The following is a 27,362-nucleotide window of genomic DNA, read 5'->3' on the forward strand; positions in this document are numbered from 1 at the left end:
CAACTCTACCCTGCACCATCTAAACACCTCCCTAGCCCTGTCCCAAAATGCCCTTGCTTGTGAAGAATTTACTGCCATTTGCTATCCACTAAACACTTCTGCATACCTTCCCACAAGTTCTCTCATCTCTCTCTTAAAACTGACAAAATCTATCATACTCATATTATGAATCAAAACACTGACTTGAGTGGGTAAACTCAAGATCACACAGCTGATAAGTACTGGTACTGGGATTCAGACTCACCTAGGCCTTTCTTTTCAAACTTTTCTACCTGAGAAAAGGACAAAGTAAGAGAAGGAATGGGGAAACTTGGAGATCTTAAAGACTACTACAGACAATATTTTATCTTGAAATTTTACATTTGCTTCTTAATAGGACCGTTTTTATTTACTATTTCCCCACAATCTTTTTGTAAAATTGACACTCAGGGAAGCTACACCATTTTGGCTGCATAATATTCCATTGTATATATATACCACATCTTCTTTATCCATTCATCTGTTGATGGACACCAAAAAAAAAAAAAAACCAGAGGAGAGAGGAACACTTCCGGAATCATTCTGGGAGGCCAGTATGACTCTGACTCTAAAGCCAGACGAAACTGTCACTCGAAACTCCAGAACTGCAGACCATTCTCTCTCATGGATATAAACGTAAAAATCTTTTACATTAGCAAACCAAAGTCAGCAACATATAAAAAGAATTATAGGAGCGCCTGAGTGGCACAGACGGTTGAGCATCTGACTTTTGGTTTTGGCTCAGGTCATGATCTCAGAGTCCTGGGATCCAGCCCCATGTGGGGCTCCCTGCTCAGCGTGGAGTCTGCTTAGGATTCTCCCTCTCCCTCTGTCCCTCCCGACCCCAGGAGTGCACACGTGCACTCTCTCTCTCTCTCTCAAATAACTAAACTCTTTTTAAGAAATTTTTTTTAAAAAGGTTTATGTAACATGACCAAGAGCAATCTATCCCAGGAATACAAAGCTGTTTTAACAGAGGAAAAATCAATGTCCTGCACCACTTCAATTGAATAAAGGACTAAAACTACCTGATCTTCTCAATAAATTCAGAAAAAGCATTTTATAAAATTAATACTCATTCTTGACAAAAATCCTCAACAAATCAGGAAGAGAAGGGAATTTCCTCAACCTAATAAAGGGTATTTACAAAAAAGCTACAAATGCCATCACCCTTAGAATTTACACTTCCAAAGACATCGTTAAGAAAATGAAAAGACAAGTACCAGATTGGGAGAAAAACTTGCATCTCCATTATCTAATAAAGAAATGCATCCAGAATACACAACTCACAACTCATGATAACACAGCCCAGTTTTTTTTTTTTTTTTGGGGGGGGGGTGCCTTGGTGTCTCAGTTGGTTAAGCGTCTGACTCTTGGTTTTGGCTCAGGTCATGATCTCAGGGTCCTGAGCTCAAGCCCCATGTCAGGCTCAGCACTCAGTAGGGAGTCTGCTTGTCCCTCTCACTCGGCTCCTCTCTCTCTCTTTCTCTTGAGAGAGTGTGTGAGCGCACAAGCAAGGGAAGTGGGAGAGAGCAGGGAGCCCGATGCGGGGCTCGATCCCAGGACCCTGGGATCATGACCTGAGCCAAAGTCAGACACTTACCTGACTGAGCCACCCAGGCAGCCCAACACAGCCCAATTTAAAAAAAAACAACAACAAAGGATTGTAAGAGATATTTCACCAAAAGAAACACATGAATGCCTAATAAGCACATGAAAAGATGTTTGTGCGCAAGGAGTTAATACAGAAAGCCTGGAACTGCTATCCTTAGAAAAGTCCTTGTTGTGAGGATTACCATTGATTGGCTAAGAACTTGGAATTCAGGAGCGTTCCCACCATTCCCTGATAATAAAGGCTCACTGTGTGCAAACAATGTGGTTTATTCGGAACACCTGCTCTTCTGGGAATGTGGAATTTTGGTACATGTGAGGTAGGTGGTTCCTACAGGGTGAGCCCTCCAGTAAAAACCCTGGGCCCTGACACCCTAATGAGATTTCCCGGTAAACAATATTTCACATCTGTTGTCCCAGCTCACGGGGGAATTAAGTACATCTTGTGTGACTTCACTGAGAGGACTTTCAGAAATCTACACCCAGTTTCCTCCAGATCACACCCTTTGCTCCTTTTCCCTTTGCTAACTTTGCTGTGAGTCCTTTCACTGTAATAAATCATAACCGTGAGTATGACTTCAAGCTCAGTTCTGTGAGTCCTCCTAGCAAATTATGGAACCTGGAGGTAGCCATCAAGACCCCAAACACAAGGGGTGCCTGGGTGGTTAAGCATCTGCCTTCAGCTCAGGTCATGATCTCAGGGTCCTGGGATCGAGCCCCACGTCGGGCTCCCAGCTCGGTGGGGGGTCTACTTCTCCCCCTGCCCCTCCCTCCCCACTTGTGCACACTGTCTCTCTCTCTCAAATAAATACAATCTTTAAAAAAAAAAGGCTCTGCAGGGCGCCTGGGTGGCTCAGTCGTTAAGCGTCTGACTTCGGCTCAGGTCATGATCCCAGGGTCCTGGGATCAAGCCCCACATCGGGCTCCCTGCTCGGCGGGAAGCCTGCTTCTCCCTCTCCCACTCCCCCTGCTTGTGTTCCCTCTCTCACTGTGTCTCTCTCTGTCAAATAAATAAAAATTTTTAAAAAAAAAAGTCTCCCTCTCCCCCTGCTTGTGTCCTCTCTCTTGCTGTGTGTCTCTCTCTCTGTCAAATAAATAAAACCTTTAAAAAAATAAAATAAAATAAATAAAATAAATAAAATTTAAAAAAGGACCCCAAACACAAGGCATGATGTCAATAATCATTAGAGATATGCAAATTAGAACCATAATGAGATTCCACTTCCCATCCAGTAAAATGGCTATAATTCAACACTGTTGCCGAGGATATGAAAAAAGTGGAGCCTTCATATATTGCTGGTAGGACTGTTAAATAGTACGGCTGCTTGAGATGAGAAAAGTCTGGCTGTTTCTTAAAATGTTAAACATATACTTAACCATATGATCCAGCAATTCCACTCTTAAGTATTGTTTTAAAAAGAAAATTGCAAGCCCAACAGGGTGTCATTTAAACCAAGGTCCCAAACCGGGGCTTACTACCCAATCTAACTGCAGTTTCAACCTCCCCCAGAAATGTGGCCTCAACTGATCAGTGAGGAAATTTTTTCTTTCCATCAGCGCCCATGAGTCTGTCCCCTGGGTCCTCTCCAACCCCCAAAGAAAGATAAGGTAATCTGCGAGATAAGACCTCTTGCTCCCTGCCCCTCTCAAACACCATCATCTGGAACAATCCTTTTCTTTTGCTAATAATTTTCTTGCCCCCACCTTCCATCTATAAAAACCTTCCATTCTGGGCAACAAGTTAGTTCCCAACTTGCTAGATGGGATGCTGCATAATTCATGAGTTGTTTAATAAAACCAGTTAGATCTTCAAATTTATTTGATTGAATTTTGTTTTTTAACAGTATTTCCTCAAGAGAAATGAGGGGAGCCTGGGTGGCTCAGTTGGTTGAGTAACTTGCCTTCAGCTCCGGTCATGATCTCAGGGTCCTGTGTTGGGCTCCCTGCTCAGTTGGGAGTCAGCTTCTCCCTCTCCCTCTGCCGTTCCCCCAAGCTCATGCTCTCTCTCTCAAATAAATAAATAAATAAAATCTTTTAAAAAAAAAGAGAAATGAAAATACGTATCTACACAAAAACTTTGATATGAACATTCATGTAGCATTTTTCATAACAGTGACATAAAAACTGGAAACAACCCCAATTTCCATCACCTAGAGAATGAACAAACAAAATGTAGTCATGCATATTCATACAATGGCTATTATTTGCCAATAAAAATAAAGTACTAATACATGCTACAATATGGATGAACCTCAAAAACTATGCTAGGAGAAAGAAACCAGATATTTTCAAAACTATGTATTACGTGATTCCATTTACATGAGATTTCTAGAGAAGGGAAATTTATTCAGACAGAAGGCAAAAGAGTAGTTGCCTGGGTCTCAGGGTAGGAGCAGAAATTGACTACAAACAGACACAATGGAACTTTGTCAGTCTTCTGACAAATATTCTAAAACTGAGTTGTGGTGATGGAATTATATACTTATATACGATGGATGAATTTTGTAATATGTAAATTATACCTCAATAAAGCTTTTTGAAGTTAAAAAAAAAATAGGGGCGCCTGGGTGGCTCAGTCAGTTAAGCGTCTGCCTTCGGCTCAGGTCATGATCTTCAGTCCTGGAATCGAGCCCTGCATTGGGTTCTCTACTCAGTGGGGAGTTTGCTTGTCCCTCTGCCCTTTCCCCTGCTTGTACTCTCTCTCTCTCATAAGTAAAATCTTTTTAAAAATAAATATTTTTTATATAAATGGAAGAATAGAGTACCTGTTTTGTACAGTATAGCCCTCTGAAAAGGCCTTTATGATAGATATAGAGTATCCTAACTTAGGAAGCTTCAGTATCATGATAATACTGGTTTATTCTGAATGAATGATACTGAGTAACATTGATTCATCCATCTACTTGCAGACCAAGAACAGAACCATACTATATTTTTAGGGGGCGGGAGTCATTGTGACCTAGGTTTGGCAAGTAGACCCTGCAGTTACACTATGAGTTCAAATTCCATTTCAACAACTCTAAGTTATGTTAATGGATACAGAGTATTAGTAGATGTAAATTATGACATCAGTAGCATATAATGTGGGAGTTCTGTATGCAAGTAAAATTGTTATTAGTTTAAAATAGACTGTTACAACTCTAAGATATTTTAGGTAAGCCCCTTGGTAACCACAAAGAAAATGTTTCTCGATGATACGCAAAAGGAAAAGAGAAAAGAATCAAAACTTAACAATACAAAAAAGCAAAAAAACACAAAGGAAGACAGCAAGAGAGAAAAGAGGGACAAAAGAACTGCAAGACAAACAAAACAGTTAAAAAATGATAACAGTAAATCCTTCCCTATTAATAATTACTTTTAGATGTAAATAAACTAAATTCCCCAGGAAAAAGATACAGAGTAGCCAAGAGAATAAAAAATCAAGATCTAGGGGTACCTGGGTGGCTCAGTCATTAAGCGTCTGCCTTCAGCTCAGGTCATGATCCCAAGGTCCTGGGATTGAGCCCCGCATCGGGCTCCCTGCTCCGCGGGAAGCCTGCTTCTCCCTCTCCCACTCCCACTGTTTGTGTTCCCTCTCTCGCTGTCTCTCTCTCTGTTAAAAAATAGATTAAAAAATCTTTAAAAAAAAAAAATCAAGATCTAACTGTATGCTGTCTATAAGAAACCCACTTTAAATTCAAGAACACACATAAGCTGAAAGTGAAGGGATAGAAAAAGTTATTCTATGCAAATTGTAGTCAAAAGAAAGTAGGAATGGTTATACTTAGACAAAGTATATTTTAAGTCAAAATCTGTTTGTAGGGTACCTGGGTGGCTCAGTAACTTAAGCGTCTGCCTTTCATTTGGTCATGGTCCGGGTCCTGGGATCCAGCCCCACATTGGGCTCCCTGCTCAGCGAGGAGTCTGCTTCTCTCTCTCCCTCTGCCACTCCCCCTGCTTGTGCTCTCTCACTCTCTCTTTCTCTCTCTCAAATAAATAAATAAAAATACTTTTTAAAAATTTTAAAAATTTAAAAACTGTTTCTAGAGGAGCACCTGGGTAGCTCTGTGAGTTAAGCCTGGGACTCTTGGTTTCAGCTCAGGTCATGATCTCAGGGTCATGAGATCGAGCCCTGCATTGGGCTCCATGCTGTGCGTGGAGCCTGCTTGAAATTCTCTCTCTCCCTCTGCCCCCCCCTTAAAAAAAAGAAGAAAAAACCTGTTTCTAGAGACAAAGGTCATTACATAATGCTAAAAGGGTCAACTCAAAAGGAACAATTACAAATATATATCCAATATCGAAGCACCTAAATATGTAAAACAAATATTAATGGACCTGAAAGGAGAAATTGACAGCAATACAATAATAGTAGGCTTCATACCCCACTTGCAATAATAGAACATCCAGACAGAAAATCAATAAACAGTGGACTTGAACAACACTATATACCAAACAGACATATACACTATGAATGTAATAGACATATATAAAACTTTTCACCCAACAGCAGAAGAATACACATTCTTCGCAAGCACACAGAGAATATTCTCTGGGATAGATCACATGTTAGATCACAAACAAGTCTTAACAAATTTAAGATCAAAATCATACCAAGTATCTTTTCTGAGTACAAAAAAATAAAAGTAGGAGTCAATAACAGCAAGAAAACGGAAAGTTCACAAATACATGGAAACTAACACACTCTTGAATAAACATTGGATCAAATAGGAAATCAAAAGGGAATTTAAAAAATATCTTGAGGGACGCCTAGGTGGCTCAGTCGGTTAAGCGTCTGCCTTCAGCTCGGGTCATGATCCCAGGGTCCTGGGATTGAGTCCTACATCGGGCTACCTGCTCCGTGGGGAGCCTGATTCTCCCTCTGCCTGCTGCTCTCCCTGCTTGCGTTCTCTATCTATCTCTCTCTGACAGATAAATAAATAAAATCTTTAAAATATCTTGAGACAAACAAAAGCAAAAACACAACTTACCAAAACTTACGGAATGCAGCAAAAGCAATACTAAGAGGGAAGTTTATAGTGATCAACACCTATATGTAAAAAGAAGATCTGGGGGCGCCTGGGTGGCTCAGTTGTTGGGCGACTGCCTTCGGCTCAGGTCATGATGCCGGATTGAGCCCCGCATCAGGCTCCCTGCTCCGCGGGAAGCCTGATTCTCCCTCTCCCACTCCCCCTGCTTGTGTTCCCCCTCTCACTGTGTCTCTCTCTGTCAAATAAATAAAATCTTTAAAAAAAATAAAGAAAAAGAAAAAATAAAAAGATCTGAAAGAAACAACCTAACTTTACAACTCAAGAAACTAGAAAAAAGAATAAACTAAACCCAAAGTTAGCAGAAGGAAAGAAATAAAAAGATCAGACCAGAAGTAAATCAAATAGAGAATAGGAAAAAAAAAAATCAACAAAACTAAGAGTTGGGTTTCTTTGAAAAAACAAAACTGGCAAACCCTTAGCTAGACTAAGAAGAAAAGGAGACTCAAAATCAGAAATGAAAAAGGAGACATTACAGTGGGTGTCTCAGAAATAAGAAGGAACATTAGGGACTATTATGAACAATTATATGCATGCAAATTGGATAACCTAGAAGAAATGGCTAAATTCCTAGAAACATATAATCTACCAAGGATGAATCAAAAAGAAATAGAAAGCCTGAACAGGCCAATAACAAATAAGGAGGTTGAAGTAGCAATCAAAAACCTCCCCACAGGGGCACCTGGGTGGCTCAGTCGGTTAGGCATCTGCCTTCAGCTCAGGTCATGATCCCAGGGTCCTGGGATCGAGCCCCACATTGGGCTCCCAGCTCAGCAGGGAGTCTGCTTCTCCCTCACCCTCAGCCTGCCGCTCCCCCTGCTTGTGCTCTCTCTGTCAAATAAACAAATAAAATCTTAAAAAAAATTTTTTTTTAAAGTTTTTTGTTTTTTTTTTTTTAAGATTTTATTTATTTATTCATGAGAGACAGAGAGAGAGAGGCAGAGGGAGAAGCAGGCTCCCAAGGAGCAGGGAGCCCAATGTGGGACTCGATCCCAGGACCCTGGGATCATGACCTGAGCCGAAGGCAGACGCTTAACCATCTGAGCCACCCAGGCGCCCCTCTTAAAAAAATTTTTAAAAAACCTCCCAACAAAGAAAAATCCAGGACCAGATGGCTTCACTGCTAAAAATTACCGAAGATTCCAATAAGAATTAATACCAATCCTTCTTAAAATTTTCCAAGAATTAAAGGAAAGGGAATACTTCCAAACTTATTTTATGAGGCCAGTGTAAAGATACCACTAGGAAAAAAAAAAACAAAAAAGCTATAGGCCTGTACCTCTGATGAACATAAGATGCAAAAATCCTCAATAAAATACTAGCAAACCAAATTCAAAAACACATCAAAAAGATTATACACGATGGGGCACCTGGGCAGCTCAGTCATTGAGTGTCTGCCTTCAGCTCAGGTCATGATCCCAGAGTCCTGGGATCGAGTCCTGCATCAGGCTCCTTGCTTAGTGGGGAGCCTGCTTCTCCCTCTACCACTCCCCCTGCTTGTGTTCCCTCTCTCGGTCTCTCTGACAAATAAATAAAATCTTAAAAAAAAAAAAAAGACAAGAGATAAGTGTTGGTGAGCATGTGGGAAAAAAGGCAACTTTGTGCACTATTGGTGGAATGCAAACTGGTATAGCCACTATGGAAAACAGTACAGGGGTTCTTCAAAAGAATTAAAAACAGACCTACCGTATGACTCAATGATCCCATTTCTGGGTATATATCCAAAGGAAATGAAAACACTATCTGGAAAAGATAATCTGTACCCTTCCCCCATTCATTGCAGGATTATTTACAGTAGCCAAGACATGCAAACAACCTAGTCTCCATCAATGGTTGAAGAAAGAGTATGTCATATATAGACTATTATGATATTATGTGATATATAGATTAAATGATATGATTATAGAATATATATTATTCACCCATCAAAACAAAGAAGGAAATCCTGCCATTTGTGACATGAATGGATCTTGAAGGCATGCTGAGTGAAATAAGTCAAAGATAGACAAATACTGTATGATCTCCTTTACATGTGGAATCTAAAAAAACAAACATAGATACAGAAAATAGATTGATGGCTGCCAGAGGCAGGGATTGGGAAGTGGGAAAAATGGGTGAAGGTGGTCAAAAGGTACAAACTTCGAATTGTAAGATAAATTAGTTCTGGGGATGTAATGTACAACATGGTGCCAATAGTTACCAGTACTGTATTGTATATTTGAAATTTACCAAGAGTGTAATCTTAAAAGTTCTCATGGCCAAAGGAGGGGGGGATTGTAACTACCTGAGGTGATGGATGTTAACTAAACTTATTGTAATCATTTGGCAATATACACATATATCAAATCATTGTCATACACCTAAAACTAATAGTGTTACACATCAGCTATATGTCAGTAAAACTGGGGGGAAAACTATCACTACAGTCCAACATAAATACTAGAAGAATTTAAATAAATCGAATGCTAATAATAAAGAATCTTCAACTTCTCTAAGGGAGGAGAGGAATATCTATTACCTAAAATATATTGATATATTTTAGGTAAAATCTATGTTAATATCTACTTGTAGAATATAGTGTTAGAGAACATTCTTGGTGGCTCATAAAACTGAAAGTGTGTTGTTTTAAACAAAATCAAAATAAAATTTTACAATTAAAAAAAAGAGGTGCACCTGGGTGGTTCAGTCAGTTAGGCTTCTACCTTCAGCTCAGGTCATGATCCCAGGGTCCTGGGACTGATTACGGCATAGGACTCCTTTCTCAGCAGGGAGCCTGCTTCTCCCTCTGCCCCTCCCCCCTGCTTGTGTGCTCTCTCTCACTCTCAAATAAATAATCTTTTAAAAAAATAAAAAATAATGAAAATTTTAAAAAAGAAATGGTGGTTTGTATATACAGTGAAACATTATCCAGCCTTTAAAAAGGAGATCCTGTCATTTCCAACAACATGAATGAACCTGGATGACATTATGCTGAGTGAAATAACCTAGACAAACAAAAAAGCTTGCAGGATCTCAACTATGTAGAATCTTAAAAAGTCAAGTACATAGTAGCAGAGGGTAGAATGGTAATTTCCGGGCACAAGGCGGTGGAGGAAATGGGGAGATATTGGTCAAAGGGTACAAAGTTGCAGTTATGCAGGATGAGTAAGTGTCGAGAGTTAACCTGCCACAAGATGACTATAGTTAATACTGTATTGAACACTGAAAATTTGCTGAGAGTGGATTTCACGTGCTCTCACCACAAAGAGAACTATGAGGTATGTTAGTCTGACTGCGTTATCATTTCACTATCAAAATCACGTTGTACACCTTAAATATATACAATTTATATTTTAAAAATAGACAAATTGCATTGCATCATTTAATAGGTGTGTAACTTGGTAAAATTACTTAGCCCCTCTAAGCTTGGATTTACTCACTTGAAAATAGGGTTGTTTATTCATAGGGTTTTCGTGAGGACTGAGCCACTGCATAGGTTCTATACCGTAATTTCCTCGAGCTTTGGGACTCTGATCATAAATTCTGAAGCCTGAGGTTACCGGAAAAGGAGCTGTGAGAAAGGAACTTGCTTCCAAGTGGAAAAAGCACTAATGGGAGTCAGTCCATCTCCCAGTGGGGATTTACTACCATCTCACCGTGTAGCACTGGGCAGTCACCTAACTTTCCCAGGTCTCACTTTCCTCATCTGCAGTGTTCATTTATCGTGCGCTCGTAAGCAGCAAACCAGGGAATCCGAGGAGGCCTCGCTGGGCTGTGAAGTCCGGCCTTCCTTCGCTTCACCTGCCCGCCGCCCTGACCGAAACCCACCCGAGCACACGGCGCTCCGAAAGCGAGCTGTGCTGTGCTGGGTGGGGGGACATTTGGCCACGAGATGGCAGCATTCTCCCAACCGACCGCACACGTACACCTTGCAACCGTAAACCCAGTTTAAAGAGGAAAACCGACACCCGACTGCCGGGTTCTCCTTCCATTTTATCTTTCTCGGGTGGCCCCAGCTCGGGTTCATTGAAAGAGCAGCTTCTCAAAGCTCCTTGGGCCCTGAGCGCCGGGCGCGGGCGCTCTCGCGAGATCGCCGCCGGAAGTGGGTGGCCGCCGAGACGCCGCGGCACTGTTCTCCGGAAGGGGAGCTTTTCTCCGAAGCTCTGCAGCCGCCTCACCCAGGGCGCCCGCCTCCGAGGAAGAGCTCGCCCCTGCCGCGGCCTTTCCAGCCCAGATCTTTCGCTTTCGGCTGCGCCGACCGCACAGCTGCGCGGCCCGGCCTGCGGAGAGCCCGCCAGCCCCGACCCCGCCCTCCCTCCGCGCTGCAGTTAGGCCGCGCCCTGAGGCCCAGTCCGCGGCGGCTCCGGCGGGTGATGCCAAATACAGCCATGAAGAAAAAGGTGCTGTTGATGGGGAAGAGCGGGTCGGGGAAGACCAGCATGCGGTCGATTATCTTTGCAAATTATATCGCCCGCGACACCCGGCGCCTGGGTGCCACCATTGATGTGGAGCACTCCCACGTCCGATTCCTGGGCAACCTGGTGCTCAACCTGTGGGACTGTGGCGGTCAGGACACCTTCATGGAAAATTACTTCACCAGCCAGCGGGACAACATCTTCCGGAACGTCGAGGTTTTGATTTACGTGTTTGACGTGGAGAGCCGCGAACTGGAAAAGGACATGCATTATTACCAGTCGTGTCTGGAGGCCATCCTCCAGAACTCTCCCGATGCCAAAATCTTCTGCCTGGTGCACAAAATGGATCTGGTTCAGGAGGATCAGCGTGACCTGATTTTTAAAGAGCGAGAGGAAGACCTGAGGCGTTTGTCTCGCCCACTGGAATGCGCTTGTTTTCGAACCTCCATCTGGGACGAAACGCTCTACAAAGCCTGGTCCAGTATTGTCTATCAGCTGATTCCCAATGTTCAGCAGCTGGAGATGAACCTAAGGAATTTTGCCCAAATTATTGAGGCCGACGAAGTCCTGCTGTTCGAGAGAGCTACATTCTTGGTCATTTCCCATTACCAGTGCAAAGAGCAGCGTGATGTCCACCGGTTTGAGAAGATCAGCAACATCATTAAGCAGTTCAAGCTGAGCTGCAGTAAATTAGCCGCTTCTTTCCAGAGCATGGAAGTTCGGAATTCTAACTTCGCTGCTTTCATCGACATCTTCACATCAAACACGTACGTGATGGTTGTTATGTCGGATCCGTCGATCCCTTCTGCAGCTACTCTGATCAACATCCGCAATGCCAGGAAACACTTTGAGAAGCTGGAGAGAGTGGATGGTCCCAAGCACAGCCTCCTGATGCGTTGAATATTGCCAAATGCCCTTTCTGAAAATGCTGAATTGCCTTTCCCCCCTTCCCCGCATCTTTTTTTTTTAATATTCATAATGTCCTGTGCTTAAAAGTGGGCTTTGACATGTGTGCTGCTTACTACTTCCATCTTTCTTCCCTACTCCCCCGTCTTTGAACCTTGGACGCTATTTACTCAGCTATCCAGTAGAGCTTCAAGATGGCCTTTCTGAAAAGTTGGTATGGTGTAACACTAAAGTAGGTGGTGTGTGTGTGCGCGTGCGTGTGCGCGTTCTGATTACCTGGTTATAATAGATATACACATTAAAGCCTTTACAGTATCTTCCTGTATTCCTTACAAGATTGCAAAGATGGAATGTTACTATTTTATCAGCAAGGTATTAAAATGCATTTATAAATCCTTCTTGGCTTCAGTCATGAATAAACATTGCTGTTAGCAATTTAAAATATGGTCTTACTTGAAATAACTTTGGCTAATGTGTAAACAAAGATTCTCACTGCCCACAAGTAATGCTTAACTGGTAAATTTTAATTTTGTGATCTAGTCCCCATCACCTTAGCAATAGTGAATGGCAGCTGGAAGCAGAGCAACTAAGCGTAGGGGCTCTGAGGCTAGACCACCTGAGTTGAGTTCATATTGTCCCTTCACTTGCTAGCTCTGTGAACTGGGCAAGGTACTTAATTTCATTCTGCTGTTTCCTCATTTGTGAAGTGTGGGTAAGAGTAGCTCTACTTTTAGGATTGTTAAAAAAAAAAAATCAAAACAACATGGAAAGCATTTAGAATGGTGCCTGACATACTCAGTACTACGTGTCAGCTATCAGTACGACCACCTGAGCCATTCTCCCCACCTACCCACCCACCCCTTAAATGCCTACTCCCGAATTACTGAAGCCTAGCTAAATGTTCGAGCCCTTGCTAAATGCCAGGTACTCTTAAATACTTGATGTGTATTCTTTAATCCACAACCTGAGGTAGATTACTTTTATTTCTTAATAGGTGAGAAAACTGATATGACCTTATTAAGGTCATACAGCTGAACCTAGGCAGTATGATTACAGACCTACCCCTTTCTTGACCATTACTCCCCACTATTTCCTCCATTAACAAAAGTTAATCCTAAAAATCTTAGCTTTTCAGGTGTACACTATGCCTTCATATAATTCCCCTAATTTTACAGATTAAGGAAACTGCAGCCCAGAAAGTTAAGCGACTTCTCAAAGAACAGTGTTTCGTTCACTTTGGGCAAATTCACTTCCCCATCTTTATCTGGAAATCGGTTAATACTGAATCAGAGTCTTAAGATTGCCAGTTTTTAGGGAGGGATTCTAAGGTTCCTAATTTGGATTGTCAATGTGGTTCAGTGAAGTCAGAAAACCCTTAAAATGTCCTATTCCAACTGCCTTATGCTTTTAAATGAAATCCAAGTATTTTAGAGCCAGGAGACCTCTCTGATACACTCTTCTCACCATTTTACAAAGGACGCATTACCTTTGAATACAGACATTAAATAGAATAGAGCTTTAGCTTTTCCAAGACCTTTATAGCAGCAGCTGTGGATGACAAAGTCCCTACCCATGAAGAGCAGGAAACTATTCAGATCTAAGTTAAACTCTTCTACGTAGGGCCTTTGGCAATAAGTTAAAAGGCTCCAGATATTAAAAACTTAAGATTTCCTTTTTAAAATCATTTTAAAATACCGCATTTAGTAAATCTAATTAAAATGGCAGTAACAAAATACTTTTACCTGAATCACTTAACCTCTCAAATTTCCTTTGTTGATTAAATTACTGGTAGACCTTTATATGTGATCATTCTAGGATGTGCAGGGCATAGTTCTTTTTTATATTATATAGGAAATTCCAGAGCCAGGTGGTATAATACTGAATGTTTATTCAAGGCTATAGTAAAGAGAACATATTTACAAATAGTCCCATAGAGGACTCACAAATATTTTAAATATAGCATGTGGACTGGCACAGTGCCTAAGGTGAAAGCAACTATGTATCTGCAAGATAATGTAAAAGAATTTTACCTTTGCATTTTACATTATGGAAAATTTCCATTACTTTTACATTATGGAAAATTTCCTTAAACATTTATTTTGTTTAATTTAGAATTCTAAGAGTAGGAAAAAAAATAAGGTTTCCTTTATAAAGTTCTCAAGAATTCCTGTTTTTCTCCCTTAGATAAAACAGACTTCATAGATCATGGTAAAAAATGGTTTCAAAATACTTGTATTTTTTTCAGTTAAATTCCCCCCAAATGTTTTTTGGGTTTTTTTTGGTTTTTTTTTGCCTCAAATACTCTTTATTCCACTTGGTAACACTTTTCATGTTAAATATTACATGCTTGTCCTCTTTAAACATTTAAAACAATTAGGACATTCTGTCTTTCGTTACTAAAGTTTCAAGTTGACATAGAAGTCAATTACACACCTTTATCTTACAAATAGTGAATAAAACGAGGTACATTCTGTATCATCTACGATGAATGTAATGAGAAAAAGTACATTTACAGCAATAATTAGCACTCTTTACCATTATTTTAATCCCGTCACATAGGAGGCAAAGAAAACAATTCCAATACTTAAGTATTTGCTAAAGATGATCCATGGCCCTTGAGGATATGTATGTGTGGACACACACCTCCCACATCTACAAAGGTACGTATGTCCATATGTGTATCATCAGTATGACTGGAAAGATCACACACATGCAACCATGAAAAAATACGATAAAAGCACTACGTGAAAAATACTAAATGAATAAAAGATAAACTACAGATTTTAGAGAAGAGCTAAGTCCATGAATATGGAAGGGATAGATGAGGACTTCAAGGTGGAAGTGACATTTGGTCTGAGCCCTAAAGGACAGCTAGAATTGTGAATTAAGATTTCTAAAGAACCACGATCACAAAAGCAGTTCAGTAAAAAAATGAGAAATGATAGTGGAAGGGGAATAGAGGAATCTACACAGGGGACATGATATGCCTTTAAATTTTAACTCTATTCTGGAATTGGCAATAAACCATTAATGGAATTTTAAACTAAGTGATCAAAACAGTCCTAAAGTCAAAAGGTAGCTCTGCAGGCAATACTGGAGCGGGAAGAGCCTGAAGGCAGTTACGTCATAATCACAATGGTTTAGGAGAAACTGATAAATCAGAGATATTTTTGTTAATACTACTGGCATATAAAGGACAGGAAAGAATGCCAAACTCCTAACCTATTCCAGGTATGACTCACTTAACAATGTGTTTTTTGTAAATCCATACTGTCCAGAGACATTTTGATCTTTTGATTCTCAGTAGTTAAGGGCCTCCTGCCCTTACTGTTGAACTTGCACTACCTTATCAATTAACCTCTAAAGCAGTACATATATAATAATATACTTGCTTCTTTAAGGTACCCCAAGGCTAAATGTGACTCTATATCCCCCAGCAGTGCTTCTCAATCTTATTATTGAACCTAAGAATCACCAGGGAAGCATTTTTAAAATGTAGATTCTTAATCCCCATTTTAGACCTACAGAATCTACAGCTTTTAGGATGTTTCCCAAATGATTCCTTGAGTCCACCTCAGACAAGTCGTTTAAGCTCCCTAGCTTCAGTGTCACTGTGAAATAGGTACAATAACCACTGTCTAACAGTAGAGTTGTGACAACTGAATAAAACAACATGTATTAATGTCTAGGAATGGCCCTGGCACGTTGTGGAAGCTAATAGCCCTACCTCCTCCCTAATACGTTAATTCTGGATTTACAGGTTAGTGGGTTTTCTTATGGCAGACTAGAGGATAGTTTTCCAGTTGATCTACAGTCCCTCATTTGTTGTATTAACTAATAAAGGAATATAAGCACCCTAGGAGAAAATGCTCTTCCTCTTTCTTTTCCACTGCAAAATAAGGAAGTTATATGTGCTTTTCTTTTTCTCACAAAAAGACTGGCCTTCAAACTGGGATCAAACAATTTAGCAAAAGCCCAAAATGAGTGAAGGAAGATGAACAATTAAGCCCATCCACCTCCAGAACTCTCCCCTTCAACTTTTCTCCTCTCCTTACCAGTTTCTTGACAAACGGACAAGGTTTTGATGGTTAAGAACTGGGGCTAGGCAGAGGGGTACCAGAGGTGCTATCACCTTTCCAGTGCATGCTCACTGCTCCTGCTTCACAGAGAGCAACGGCACGTATACACTTTGACGGTGGAGACGAGCCATTTCCTCAGCCAGGGGTCACGACAGAGTGAGGCACGTTACCGTAAGGGAGGCCTCACCTGACTCCCATTCAGTCCACAAGGTCAATCAGAGGCCAACTCCTGTGGCCATATCCTTTATCCTGGCCTTTTAGTTACTTCTAGAAGGTCTTGTGGTATATTAAGTAAGGAAAATAGGGTCAAATCCTAGCTTTACCACTGACTTAACTGTGACACTGAGCAAGTACGCCGAATTCAGTTTTCTCAAGTTATTTTGAAGCTATTCATAGGCTGTGGCATACTAATGGTTTTTGAGAAGGAAAGTAAAACAATAAAAATTACCTGCTTTCCCTAAAAAACATGCCCCCCAAATAAACCAACAACAGTAAACAGAAACTAATAAATGTTTAATTTACATTTTTTTCTGTTAAAATATAAAACTAGGGTTAAATTAAATTCTCAAAGTCTAAATTAGACTAAATATAAATCTGCTGTACAACCCATTGAATGGATTTATAGTTCGACAGTGTTCCTTAAAAGTGTCTAGTCATCTTCCATCTTTTTCCTTTTTTCTAAATTCACTCTGCCCCAGTCTTCACTTATCATCACATACACTTTATTCCATCAAACATTTTCCAGGACCAACATACTACTTAAATAATCATTAAGCCTGTTTAGAGCTTTCCCAAACTTGAACTTTTCTCACCTTGACTACACATCCCAAGGTACTACTTTTCTCACTTTTTTTGGTTAGTACTATAATGTTCCATAAAGAAACAATAAAAGTTATGTATTTCCCTAAAATGAAAGATCAGTGTTCAATGGTTATCATGTTAACCAGTTAATAAAAGTATATCAAAAACCACTCATGTTTGTTAATCAACTGAAATTATAATAGATTAAACTAATACTTTGCTATTAATGCTTACAAATTATTCAAGGAATCAAAATGGCTTCACAAAACTTGATGTCTACTTCCCAAATACTTCACATTTTTTAACCCCAGATCCATACAAGGAGAAAAATCCAAACATACTCTCTTTACCTAAAAACTAAAGTTTGGTAAAAGGCATTATTTAGGATTTTTTAGACCTAGAAAAAGAGTTATACTTCCAACATTTAAATTATAAATCCGTTTTTATCCTGTGACACTGCTTGAAATTTAAGTACATCGGAGTTAAATTAACTGGGCTTCTGCTTCATCTCTTCAAGTCTGATGGAAATTCATTTGCATCAAGGCTCTTATTCAAGATTTCTTCTTCTGCAAAGGTGATTTTAAAAAAGAGAAAAGGATAATCAAACATTACAAAGAAAAAAATTAAACAGGACAAATTCCAAATAGTAGCATATTTCAGTCTTCTTAAGTAAAATGTTCACATGCGAATGACTACGATAAAAATTACCATTATTCTCATTGAGGTACCTTTTCTCCAGAGAGTATCAATACATCCCTCTTAGAATACTTTTTAATATACCAGTGTTTAATTATCATGGGCAAATCAGAGTGATAAATAATGAATCTATATCACCAGATCTATGTTTGCTCTAACACGCTTTAAGAACAGGGTTTTTTTGCACAAACAATGAATCATGGAACACTATATCTAAAACTAATGATGTAATGTATGGGGATTAACATAACAATAAAAAAATTTTTAAAAAAAGAACAGGGTTTTTTTCTTAATCTCTATGATGAAAATTTTCAACATACAAAAATAAAGAAAATTATCATTAGCCCAATGTATCCATTATCCAGTTCAGTAATTAATACTGTTATGTGAATTGTGTCCCCCAGAAAGACATGATGAACTTCTAACCCAGTACCTCAGAATGCGGCCTTATTTGGAAAGAGGGTCATTAAAGATATAATCAGGATGAGGTCATTCTGGAGTAGGGTGGGCACTTAAACCTACATGACTAGTGGCCTTATAAAGAAGGCACACAGACACACAAGAGGAGAAAGCCATGTGAAGATGGAGGCAGAGATTAGAGCTGTGCCACCACAAGCCAAGGAACAGCTGGGGCTACCAGAAGCTGGGAAAGGCGAGAAGGATCTTCCTCTGGTGGCTTCAGAGGGACCACGGCCCTGCTAACACCTTGATTCTGGATTCCAGCCTTCAGAACTTATTGTATCCAGAGACAATAAATTTCTGTTGTTTTAAGGTACCCAGTTTGTGGTACTTTGTATGGCTGCCCCAGGAAACGAATACACTAACCTATCTTGTTTTGTCACGCATCCCCCTCAAATTTATTTCAAAACAAATTACAGATATTATATTACTACAAGAATGATATTTAACATACATAGTGTTACTCAACATTTTTAGAACCATCTTCCACTAGCCAAGATTTTAACGAGATTTACTTTTGATTGATTGTATTATAAAAGCAATAGGTTTCAGGGTTTTGGTTTTATTTTCCACCCCTGTCCCACACTAACTGTAAACTATATACCCATCGCTTGAGATTCTGGAAGTACCCATAGAAGTGACAAGTTCACTCTTCTCATCCTAGTTGAAGGAACAAAGAGCATATTTTATCACATTAACAATAAAGATCATGCAACATTCAATGCATACTACTGTTACAAGAGGTTGAAAGAAAAATTCAATAGGTCAATACACACAGGTCTAGTTAAATCTTACCTTTTAAATTAGGTAGAAGTTCTCCAAGACTACATGGTATTGCGGTTTTCAATCTTTGTTCCACTGGAGAAAACTTAATTAGTGGTGAAAGTGACCGTTTCCTTTCACCAAGGGACATGCGTAAAGATGGTTTTGTATAGTCAACATGCAAATCATGAGTACCCAAAAAGTCAAGCATATCATCTGTTTGCATGTTTGTGGGAATAGGGCTCAATTCTGGTTTGTGTCCTTCAAGTGCTTCAGGATTAGAAAGGTCACTTTCTTCCCTTTTCTTGGATAGAGATTTTTTCAGAGCCTCGTATCTACGACAAATAGCCTGTAAATTACAGTCCGATTCTGGAGTAGTTGGTCTTTCTCCCACAACATCTTCTGGAAAAATGCCACTGTGCATAGGACTATTTGGCTCCAGTTTAAAATTGGCTTCTGTACTACTGGAGCTATTAAGACTTAAGTTACCAACTTCTTCTGGAAGAGTTTCATGTAATATGCCAAAATCAATATCCTTTAAACTCCTGGAACTAGTTCCACCTGATACTTGAAAAGAGTCCCATAACGTACTTTTATGCATGAAAGGTTCCTTGTAAGAAGCTTGCAAGTGGTCAAGAGAAGACTCTTCTTCACTGCTACCCATTACAAGTCTCCTAGTCCCTACAGTAGGGGAGACTGTCTCTGTTTGGCTAGTGTCTAAAAGCTTGTTCTGTAATTCTGCACACTCCAAACCTTGCTTGCACATTATTTTCTTACTTAACAAATCTGACTGATTTTGTGTCAATGGTCCACCTATGTGACTGGTCACCACATGCTTCTGAGGCACACACTTGAGGCAATCTGAAACAACTTTCTCTTCAGGCAAATGGGAATGGCTAGAATTGGATACAGTGCTTGCTGAGAGAAAGCTGGTCCTGCTAATTTCTCTTGGGTTATGCAACAGAGGTAAGGATTCTGGCAATACTTCTTCTCTATGTTCAGTATCCACCTGAATTGGTTCTGTACTTCTGTTATCTTCCATTTCGACAGCTTTTCTCCATGAGCTCCTAATTTCACTTACTAATTAAGGGAAGGGGGAACACAATTTATTAATATTCCCAAATAGAGCATGCAATTAAAAATTTCATTTCTAGCACTCAACATAAAGCTACCGACTCAGTATATGTTACACAGATATGCCCATTGGATGACAAGACTCCACAACAAACCAAAGACCAACAACATGAAAGAACTCCTTCTCCAACTGATCACACACAAATAACAAAAGCTGTCCCTGAAATGTGCATATACTTTCACACAGCACATACAAATTACAGTTTTAGAAAGATGTTTTCTTATCCGTCTAAGCTAGGATTCAGCAAAATTTTTCTGTAAAGGGCAGAGAGTAGTATTTTAGGCTTTGTAGGCCATCAGTCTGTGGTGACTATCAACTGTGCTACTATAACATAAAAGCAACCATAAACAATATGTTGACAAATCAGCAAGGCTGTGTTCAATACAACTTTATTTACAAAAACACACAGGGCAAGCAAGATTTGGTTCACAGCTTGTAGTTTGCTGACCAATGATCTCGGTTGTGGCTAGGTTCAACCTGAACTGAATCAATTTTACTTCAAATATGAATTCAACCAGGATGATGCGCCATACGGACAACAAAATCAGAATTTTGCCAACACAGATTATAGGTTATAAGAAAAAAATACTGGGCAGTCTAGCTAGCTAGAGAGGGGTAGAAACGATTCCTATACACACAATTTTTGGCTGATGTTGCTGGCTGCTGACTGGAAGGACACAGCCTATATATCTATAAATGATGAGCACAGGTCAGATGTGGAGGCAGAGGGTATTTTTTGTTTGTTTTTATTTTTTATTTTTTTTTAAAGATTTTATTTATTCGAGACACAGAGATACAGAGAGACAGAGATACAGAGATACAGCGAGAGAGGGAACACAAGCAGGGGGAGAGGCAGAGGGAGAGGGAGAAGCAGGTTCCCGCAGAGCAGGGAGCCCGACGTGGGGCTCGATCCCAGGACTCTGGGATCATGACCTGAGCTGAAGGCAGACGCTTAACGACTGAGCCACCCAGGTGCCCCTGTTTGTTTTGTTTTTAAAGATTTTATGTATTTGTGAGAGAGAGGGAGAGAGAGAGCACAAGCAGGGGGAGCAGCGGGCAGAGGGAGAAGCAGGCTCCCCACTGAGCAGGACCCCGGGATCATGACCTGAGCAGAAGGCAGACACTTAACCGACTGAGCCACCCAGGCGTCCTGGCAGAGGGTGTTTTAAAAGTAGTCAATTGAAATATTTTCTAGGAAAGAGACAAGTAAAACAACAAAACAAAATTGTAGAGTATCACGGCAAAATAATAGCGCTTACAAACTGCTGTATTGGTGAGAACACCCACATTTAATACTTCAGTAAAAGTCCTTACATCAAAACAAATAAAGAGCCATTGCCACTAAACTGAAAAAGAATTTTAAAGTGAGTTTTCAGAAGATATGTCAGATCAGGGTTCTAACAGTAGTAATGTCTAAGAAAGAAAGTGATAGAAATCATTATTAACTTACTCAAGTTTTCTGGCGTTCGGGGAATTTGGTTCCTTGTTAAGAATGGGTTAGACACTAGAGAATCAAATAGTTCCTCTAATTTTACTTCTTTTCCTTTAGAGGGCTGTGGTGAATCAGATAAAACCGCCCTGGCAACCTAAAACAGAAAAGGTAAAGCAAAAATTACCACATCCATTGGTGGAATGCAACAAAAGCCCTGATAAGAACAAATCAGCACCTGCCAGGCAGCAGCCCCTACCACAGCAGATGGCACAAAAAGCCGCTCAAAAACATAGCTCGCAGCCGCTCTGTCTCATCTATCTAGGAACAGTCCTGTAAGGTGAACTAAAACATCAAACTGTTTCCGCCCTTCTTCTCTTAACTGGATATCCCATTATAAAGGAAAGGTAAAAATCTTTATACCTGAGAAGATTCAGAGATAATCCTGACTACACAGTGACCTAAGCTACTATCTGCCACATCTTTGAACTTGACAATTCTGTATCAGCTAAAGTGGCTAGTTTTAAAGCAAGCAGATTTTTCTTAATTATAACCCACTTGCACAGTAACACCTCTATTAACAAATGAAATACACTCTGACAACATACTTCTTTGCCAGAAACCTCATTATGAGACATAAATTAGTGAACAAGGCATAGAAGTACATTCTAAAATACAGTATACAATATGAAAATAGCACTGTACAATTTCAATAAAACTGGAAAACAAAAAACATGCACATTAAAAACACTGCCCCAAGAGCCCTAAAAAATAAACTTCCTAGAACCATAATCAAATAGACTCCCATTTACCTTCCCCCATGAAAACAGAAGATGTCTTAGAATTCAAACACTAAATATTTCTTGTCACGAACACTACTAAAGAAAATTAATTTCACTTTATTTTCAGAGCTTTATGAGATTTTAGGACTCTCCCCTTCCATCCCATCCCATTCTCCTGCTAATATAAATTCTTTTAATTGCAAATGTCTTTCCTTCTATATCAGGAAAGAAAAACAGACTGAACATCTTTTATGTGGAGTTCATCAACCAACAAAGAGAAATAATATAAACCTGAAAGATTTTTAAGTATTTATAGACCATGAAAAGGGTTTAACCTCTTCATGTTACAAACAAGAAAATGACTGACATCCAGCTCTCTTATTTGGACATTGTTCACTTACTTTGATCAAGACTGAGATAAAGGAGGGAACTCCAATACCTGAATCAATATGCACTAAACCAAATTTTTCTTTCAGTCTCTCAGGAATATAAAGTAGCTGATTTATTTTCAGGCTCCTTATCCAAATTCAAACAATGCTAAGGGATGTTGTGGGAAATGTAATAAAAATAACATGAGAGAATGGCTTGAGAATCTGTGTAAACTTCTGCAGTAAACAGTACAATATTACTATCGAGCAACAGTAGCATTATGTAGTCACTTGCCAGTGAAAAGTCACTTGTCAGGAAAACCAAGATCATGAACAATGATGCATTTAATGACTTTTTAAAATATTTAGAAAGTAGAAGGATAAACACTATGCTTAGTGATAATATGATATTGCATAGTCTTTGTGCTAACATTCAAAAAAAGAGGAAGCTTGGCTAAGCAACAGCAACATTCAGATTATTTTTTTTAAAGCAGATTATTTTAATAGAGTAAAATCATTGGGTATATTTATCTAGCAATTTATGTAATGGTTAATTCCAAAAATACCTTACCTGTGTTATTTTTATACTTTTGGATGATACTTAGAGAATGGGACATGGGTTCTAAACCATGGATATAATGTTAAGTAAGTTTATATTAATCTATTTCTATTTTTGGGGAGAACCAATTTTGCTTTAACCATGATTTTCATTATCTGTGTCCTCCTTTCCCAAATTAACCCCAGTTAATCAATAATTAACTGTAACTTCACTTATAATCTCAACACCAATGAGAAAATAATAGATATTTCAGTGTACTTATTATAATCTTTTTCTAACCTCTTCTACCAGATGATCTTGCTCTTTTTGGAGTGGATCCCTATTTTTAGCTGGCAGAGACCCTGTAAATGCAGTATTCTCTGTACTCCTTGCAGTAGCTGATGATAGACAGTCTTTAGTTTCAAATTTTGATGTCTTCTTAGAAGGCGTTTCATTTCCTTCTCTAGGAGTTCTTATCTTCATGTCCTGAAGAAGACAGACATGTAATGTTGAAACTTTAATGATTGTGGCTGATCTTCAATTAGAGGTTCTTGAGTTATCACAAACCTATAAAAGGCTAACATTATTGTGAAATCATATGTTCACTGGCACAATTAAATAATTCCAATATTTCCATTTAGAAGCAATAGGATATATATAAATACAAATTAACTGGGAAAGCGGCAAAAATAATATTTTACCATAAGTTAGTTTGATCAGATTAAAAATTGTTTTAAAATATACCTTTTCAAGTAATCTAACACTGTTTCTATCTGATGATGAAACTGGCTGTGACAGGAAAGAAGCAGGTCTAAAAGGAAAAAAGATAATAAATCCAAATTATAATCGGGAAAGAATTCCATTCACTTGCTATATCTGAATAATTTAAAGAAACTGTCAAAAAAATAATAAAAAGTAAAAAAAAATAAAGAAACTGTCTGCCCCGTATCTGTCCGTTACGATTTCCCTCAATTCGTCCCGGTCATCGAAAGGCAGTTTATTCTAGGGAGGGATGGTGACAATCAGAGCAGTACTTCGGCCCCATTTGTGTATCAGCCTCCCACATGGCAAACATTTTCCTTAACCACTATATATTTTAAGTCAACAACATTCTTTATAAGGTTGAATGACTTGATTAACACTAGAATCGCATTATTATATTATCCTTAGGCTTCAGATCACAGAATTTCATTGTAACAGAGACTTTAAGATTTTGATCTTTCATGTCCAAAATCAGTTTCTCTTATGCTGAATCTTGCGTGATAGCACATACATTACTTACACTTACAGTCAAGTCATAAGGTTGTTCAGTTTCAGTTTGCTGCATTCTACACATAGCATTCCTTACTCTCTTAGATTCTCTCTCCCCTTTGGATAAACATAAAAACCTTACACATCAATTACAAAATAAGTAAATTTTTAAAGCCATCAAAGCAATGATAACTTCATCTTCATCTTGAAAGAGCTTTCAAATTCAGTCATGGATGGGGTCTGCTCACTGGTCAAAGCTTTTCTACTCCAGGTAATATAAAAGTCAAGATTACCACGGAGACCACTTTCAATATCAAGTATGTTGGTGCTTTGCTTTCTGTTCACAGCCAGAAGTACAAAATTAATAGCTTTAAAACATTTCAAGTAACAGCAAATATGCTTTTTCAAACTTTTTCGAATATGAGCTTCTTGGAATCTTGATCTACCTTCCAAAGAGAATTCAAGATCACTGAAACTGCTTCAAGGCTCAACTCTGCCTCGACAGAATATAATCTAGATGTCAAAAGAAAAAAACTAATCATCTACTGTGACTGTATCTTAATTTTTCCAAAAAGTAACATTAAAATGATCAAAAAGCCCTCTGAAACAGGGCTAGCAATCTAAGATGCCACTAGGATGCCACCACCAGATTGTGAGCTCCTGGAGGACAAAGACTATGTCCTTCCTGGCTGTTGCCAGGAACTAACACAGTGCCTGGTACTTGCCAGTGCAATACATGTTTGTAACTAACCGATGGATTGACTGGATCAACGAATAAACATCACTTGAGCATGAGGCTCTATGGATAGATGCCACCAAATTTTTCTATTTCGATCATTCTTACAAAGCCTCATAAGAGACAAAACTGGAAACATATTCTCTCCCTTCCTCTCTCCCTTTTCTGAATTGGCAACATGCTATCAGCCCTGCTAACATCTCAATCCAAGCCAACTTTAAAGCAGCCCTGGCTCAGCCCTTACTCTCTATCTGCTTCCTATGCCAAAACTGAGGCCCACAAAATCCTAGCACTGTAACAGAGTGTCACTCCCATTATGGGAATTTATCCTAAGGAGAGAGTACACCCAAAAGAAAATAAGAAACAACATGCTTTTCGGGCGCCTGGGTGGCTCAGTTGGTTAAGCGACTGCCTTCGGCTCAGGTCATGATCCTGGAGTCCCTGGATCGAGTCCCGCATCGGGCTCCCTGCTCGGCAGGGAGCCTGCTTCTCCCTCTGACCCTCCCCCCTCTCATGTGCTCTGTCTCTCTCATTCTCTCTGTCTCAAATAAATAAATAAAATATTTAAAAAAAAAAAAAAAAAAGAAACAACATGCTTTTCATAGTAGTAAAAGAAATTGAGGAAAATCTAAGAGTCTAAAAAATAAATGAAATGTTACAAAGCCATTATAAGTAAAAATCAGTAATATACTATTAAGAAAACAAACACACAAAAACTGTACTTATGGATATTAATGTTGAGAAAATTTTGAGTGGATTCAATTTATATGTTTGTACATAAAGCCCAAAAAAACAACTTGCGAAAAAAGTCTAATAAGTGATTTGTTAGAAATTTTAGCTAATTATTCTTCATTTTTATTTTGTTGTTACAATATACCCACATTTAAAGATATAACAAACAAAAAATAAATAAATAAATAAAGATATAACAAACAGAAATTATAAAAAGAGAAAGATATGCGATTAGAATTCAATTTCTACGACTAAGGATATTTAGTTGGCATGCATGCAAGATCATACTGCCCTATTTCTGAAATGCAATAAAGGAGGAACTGTAGAGGCTAAAAGTCTAGAACTGCATTGCCACCACTAGAAATATCACGGAACCCTCCCTTCCAGAAACCACTGCAAAGAAAGGTAGTGCCCAGAGTGTACAGCAAAGGTACCACCAATCACTGAATTCTGGTTTTAAGTACGGTAAAGCCTCCATCAGCTCACTCTGATCAAAACCAGCCATGAGATTTATGGAGAAGACAACAGCTATTCTGGTACCCGTGGGTGACAACTGCATGTGAAAGGGCTAATAACACACAGTAATTATGCTAAAAACTACATGCTTTCCATGTTTTTTAATTGAATAGCTGTTATTGATCATATTCACATACGAATTTCCAAATTAACTACATTGATACTGACATTAAGATGATGCCACTACAAATAACAGCTGAACTACACGTTAAGAAAAGGGTATTACAGTCTACCTACATTACGCATTTCCAATAAAACATTTTATTACAAAATACCTTTACAATAAAGAATTCTGAGCAACAAGCTTCTTTCCTCGTGACTCAATTCTTCACCCTTCTTCTGTTTTGCTATCAAGCAGCAATAATCATTCATATCCCATTGAGCACTTATTTGTCCCTTACCACCAATAGCCTTCCCCTACACCTCCCCCCTTCGATATCCCAAACCTATAATTAAAGTATCAGAAGATAATTAAAAGATCTAACGGCTTGGAAGAGTATAAATCTGGAAATCAAAGTTTATTTAATACAACCTCTTTTTCCTATATTAAGAGAATTCCATGTGAACTAAATTCTTAGGGGCTAAGTGTCTGGCTCCTATTGAATCCTGATAGTACATCTTAGTACAAAACTCTGCTTCAAGAAAGATTCTTGAAGTTCAATGAAGTTCATAAATAAAATTTGATCTATGAATCAATCTACTAACTCCATCAATCTTTAGTCCAGCAAGAGACCTTAATCAAATATTTCATTTGCTCTCTCAAGGAAAGACAAACCAAAAACATAACTGAGATTGGGAAGCAGCAACTATTCCCCTCTAGCATGCTTTAAGAACAACAGTGATAAATAACGGGGCAAAACAGTGAAGCCCAGTAACTTCACTATCTCGTCAATGTCAAGTCTTCACAACAGATTTCATTATTTTTCTTTAGGTACTCCGAAAATCAACATCACATCCAGATCTAAGAATAAAAATATAAATATTCCACAAGTAATCCTGACTTCCTGTGAATCAGAAAATTACTGCACAGGAAACTGCCAAGAGCTCAAATTCTTTTTTTTTTTTTTTTTTTTAAGATTTTATTTATTTACTGGTCAGAGAGAGAGCACACGCGCACAAGCAGGG

General features: G+C 39.0%; 2 protein-coding genes and 1 non-coding gene across 4 annotated transcripts in view; 1 reads left to right on the forward strand and 2 right to left on the reverse strand.

The window, feature by feature from the left end:
* Window positions 1-10,737: 10,737 nt before the first annotated feature.
* RRAGA (Ras related GTP binding A) lies at window positions 10,738-12,348 on the forward strand. Its single transcript, XM_036084796.2, has one exon. The coding sequence runs from the start codon at window positions 11,006-11,008 to the stop codon at window positions 11,945-11,947; it is 942 nt and encodes a 313-aa protein (XP_035940689.1). The 5' UTR covers window positions 10,738-11,005; the 3' UTR covers window positions 11,948-12,348.
* Window positions 12,349-13,824: 1,476 nt separating this feature from the next.
* Window positions 13,825-27,362, reverse strand: part of HAUS6 (HAUS augmin like complex subunit 6) — a 50,577-nt gene continuing 37,039 nt past the window's right edge. For both annotated transcript variants that reach the window (XM_078061269.1, XM_078061268.1), the window contains 5 exons: window positions 23,747-23,813; window positions 23,303-23,488; window positions 21,336-21,471; window positions 18,784-19,830; window positions 13,825-17,399 (listed from right to left, as the gene is read on the reverse strand). In XM_078061269.1, coding sequence (XP_077917395.1) covers window positions 17,338-17,399; window positions 18,784-19,830; window positions 21,336-21,471; window positions 23,303-23,488; window positions 23,747-23,813 — 1,498 coding nt within the window. In that variant the 3' untranslated portion in view covers window positions 13,825-17,337. The remainder of the gene's footprint in view (window positions 17,400-18,783; window positions 19,831-21,335; window positions 21,472-23,302; window positions 23,489-23,746; window positions 23,814-27,362) is intronic.
* Window positions 23,935-24,065, reverse strand: LOC118531026 (small Cajal body-specific RNA 8). Its single transcript, XR_004914955.1, has one exon.

The sequence above is a fragment of the Halichoerus grypus genome, chromosome 14 (genome assembly GCF_964656455.1).
Source record: "Halichoerus grypus chromosome 14, mHalGry1.hap1.1, whole genome shotgun sequence".
NCBI lineage: Eukaryota > Metazoa > Chordata > Mammalia > Carnivora > Phocidae > Halichoerus > Halichoerus grypus.

Coding starts and splice junctions, on each gene's coding strand:
- RRAGA (XM_036084796.2), top strand. CDS start 11,006: ATGCCAAATACAGCCATGAAGAAAAAGGTGCTGTTGATGGGGAAGAGC.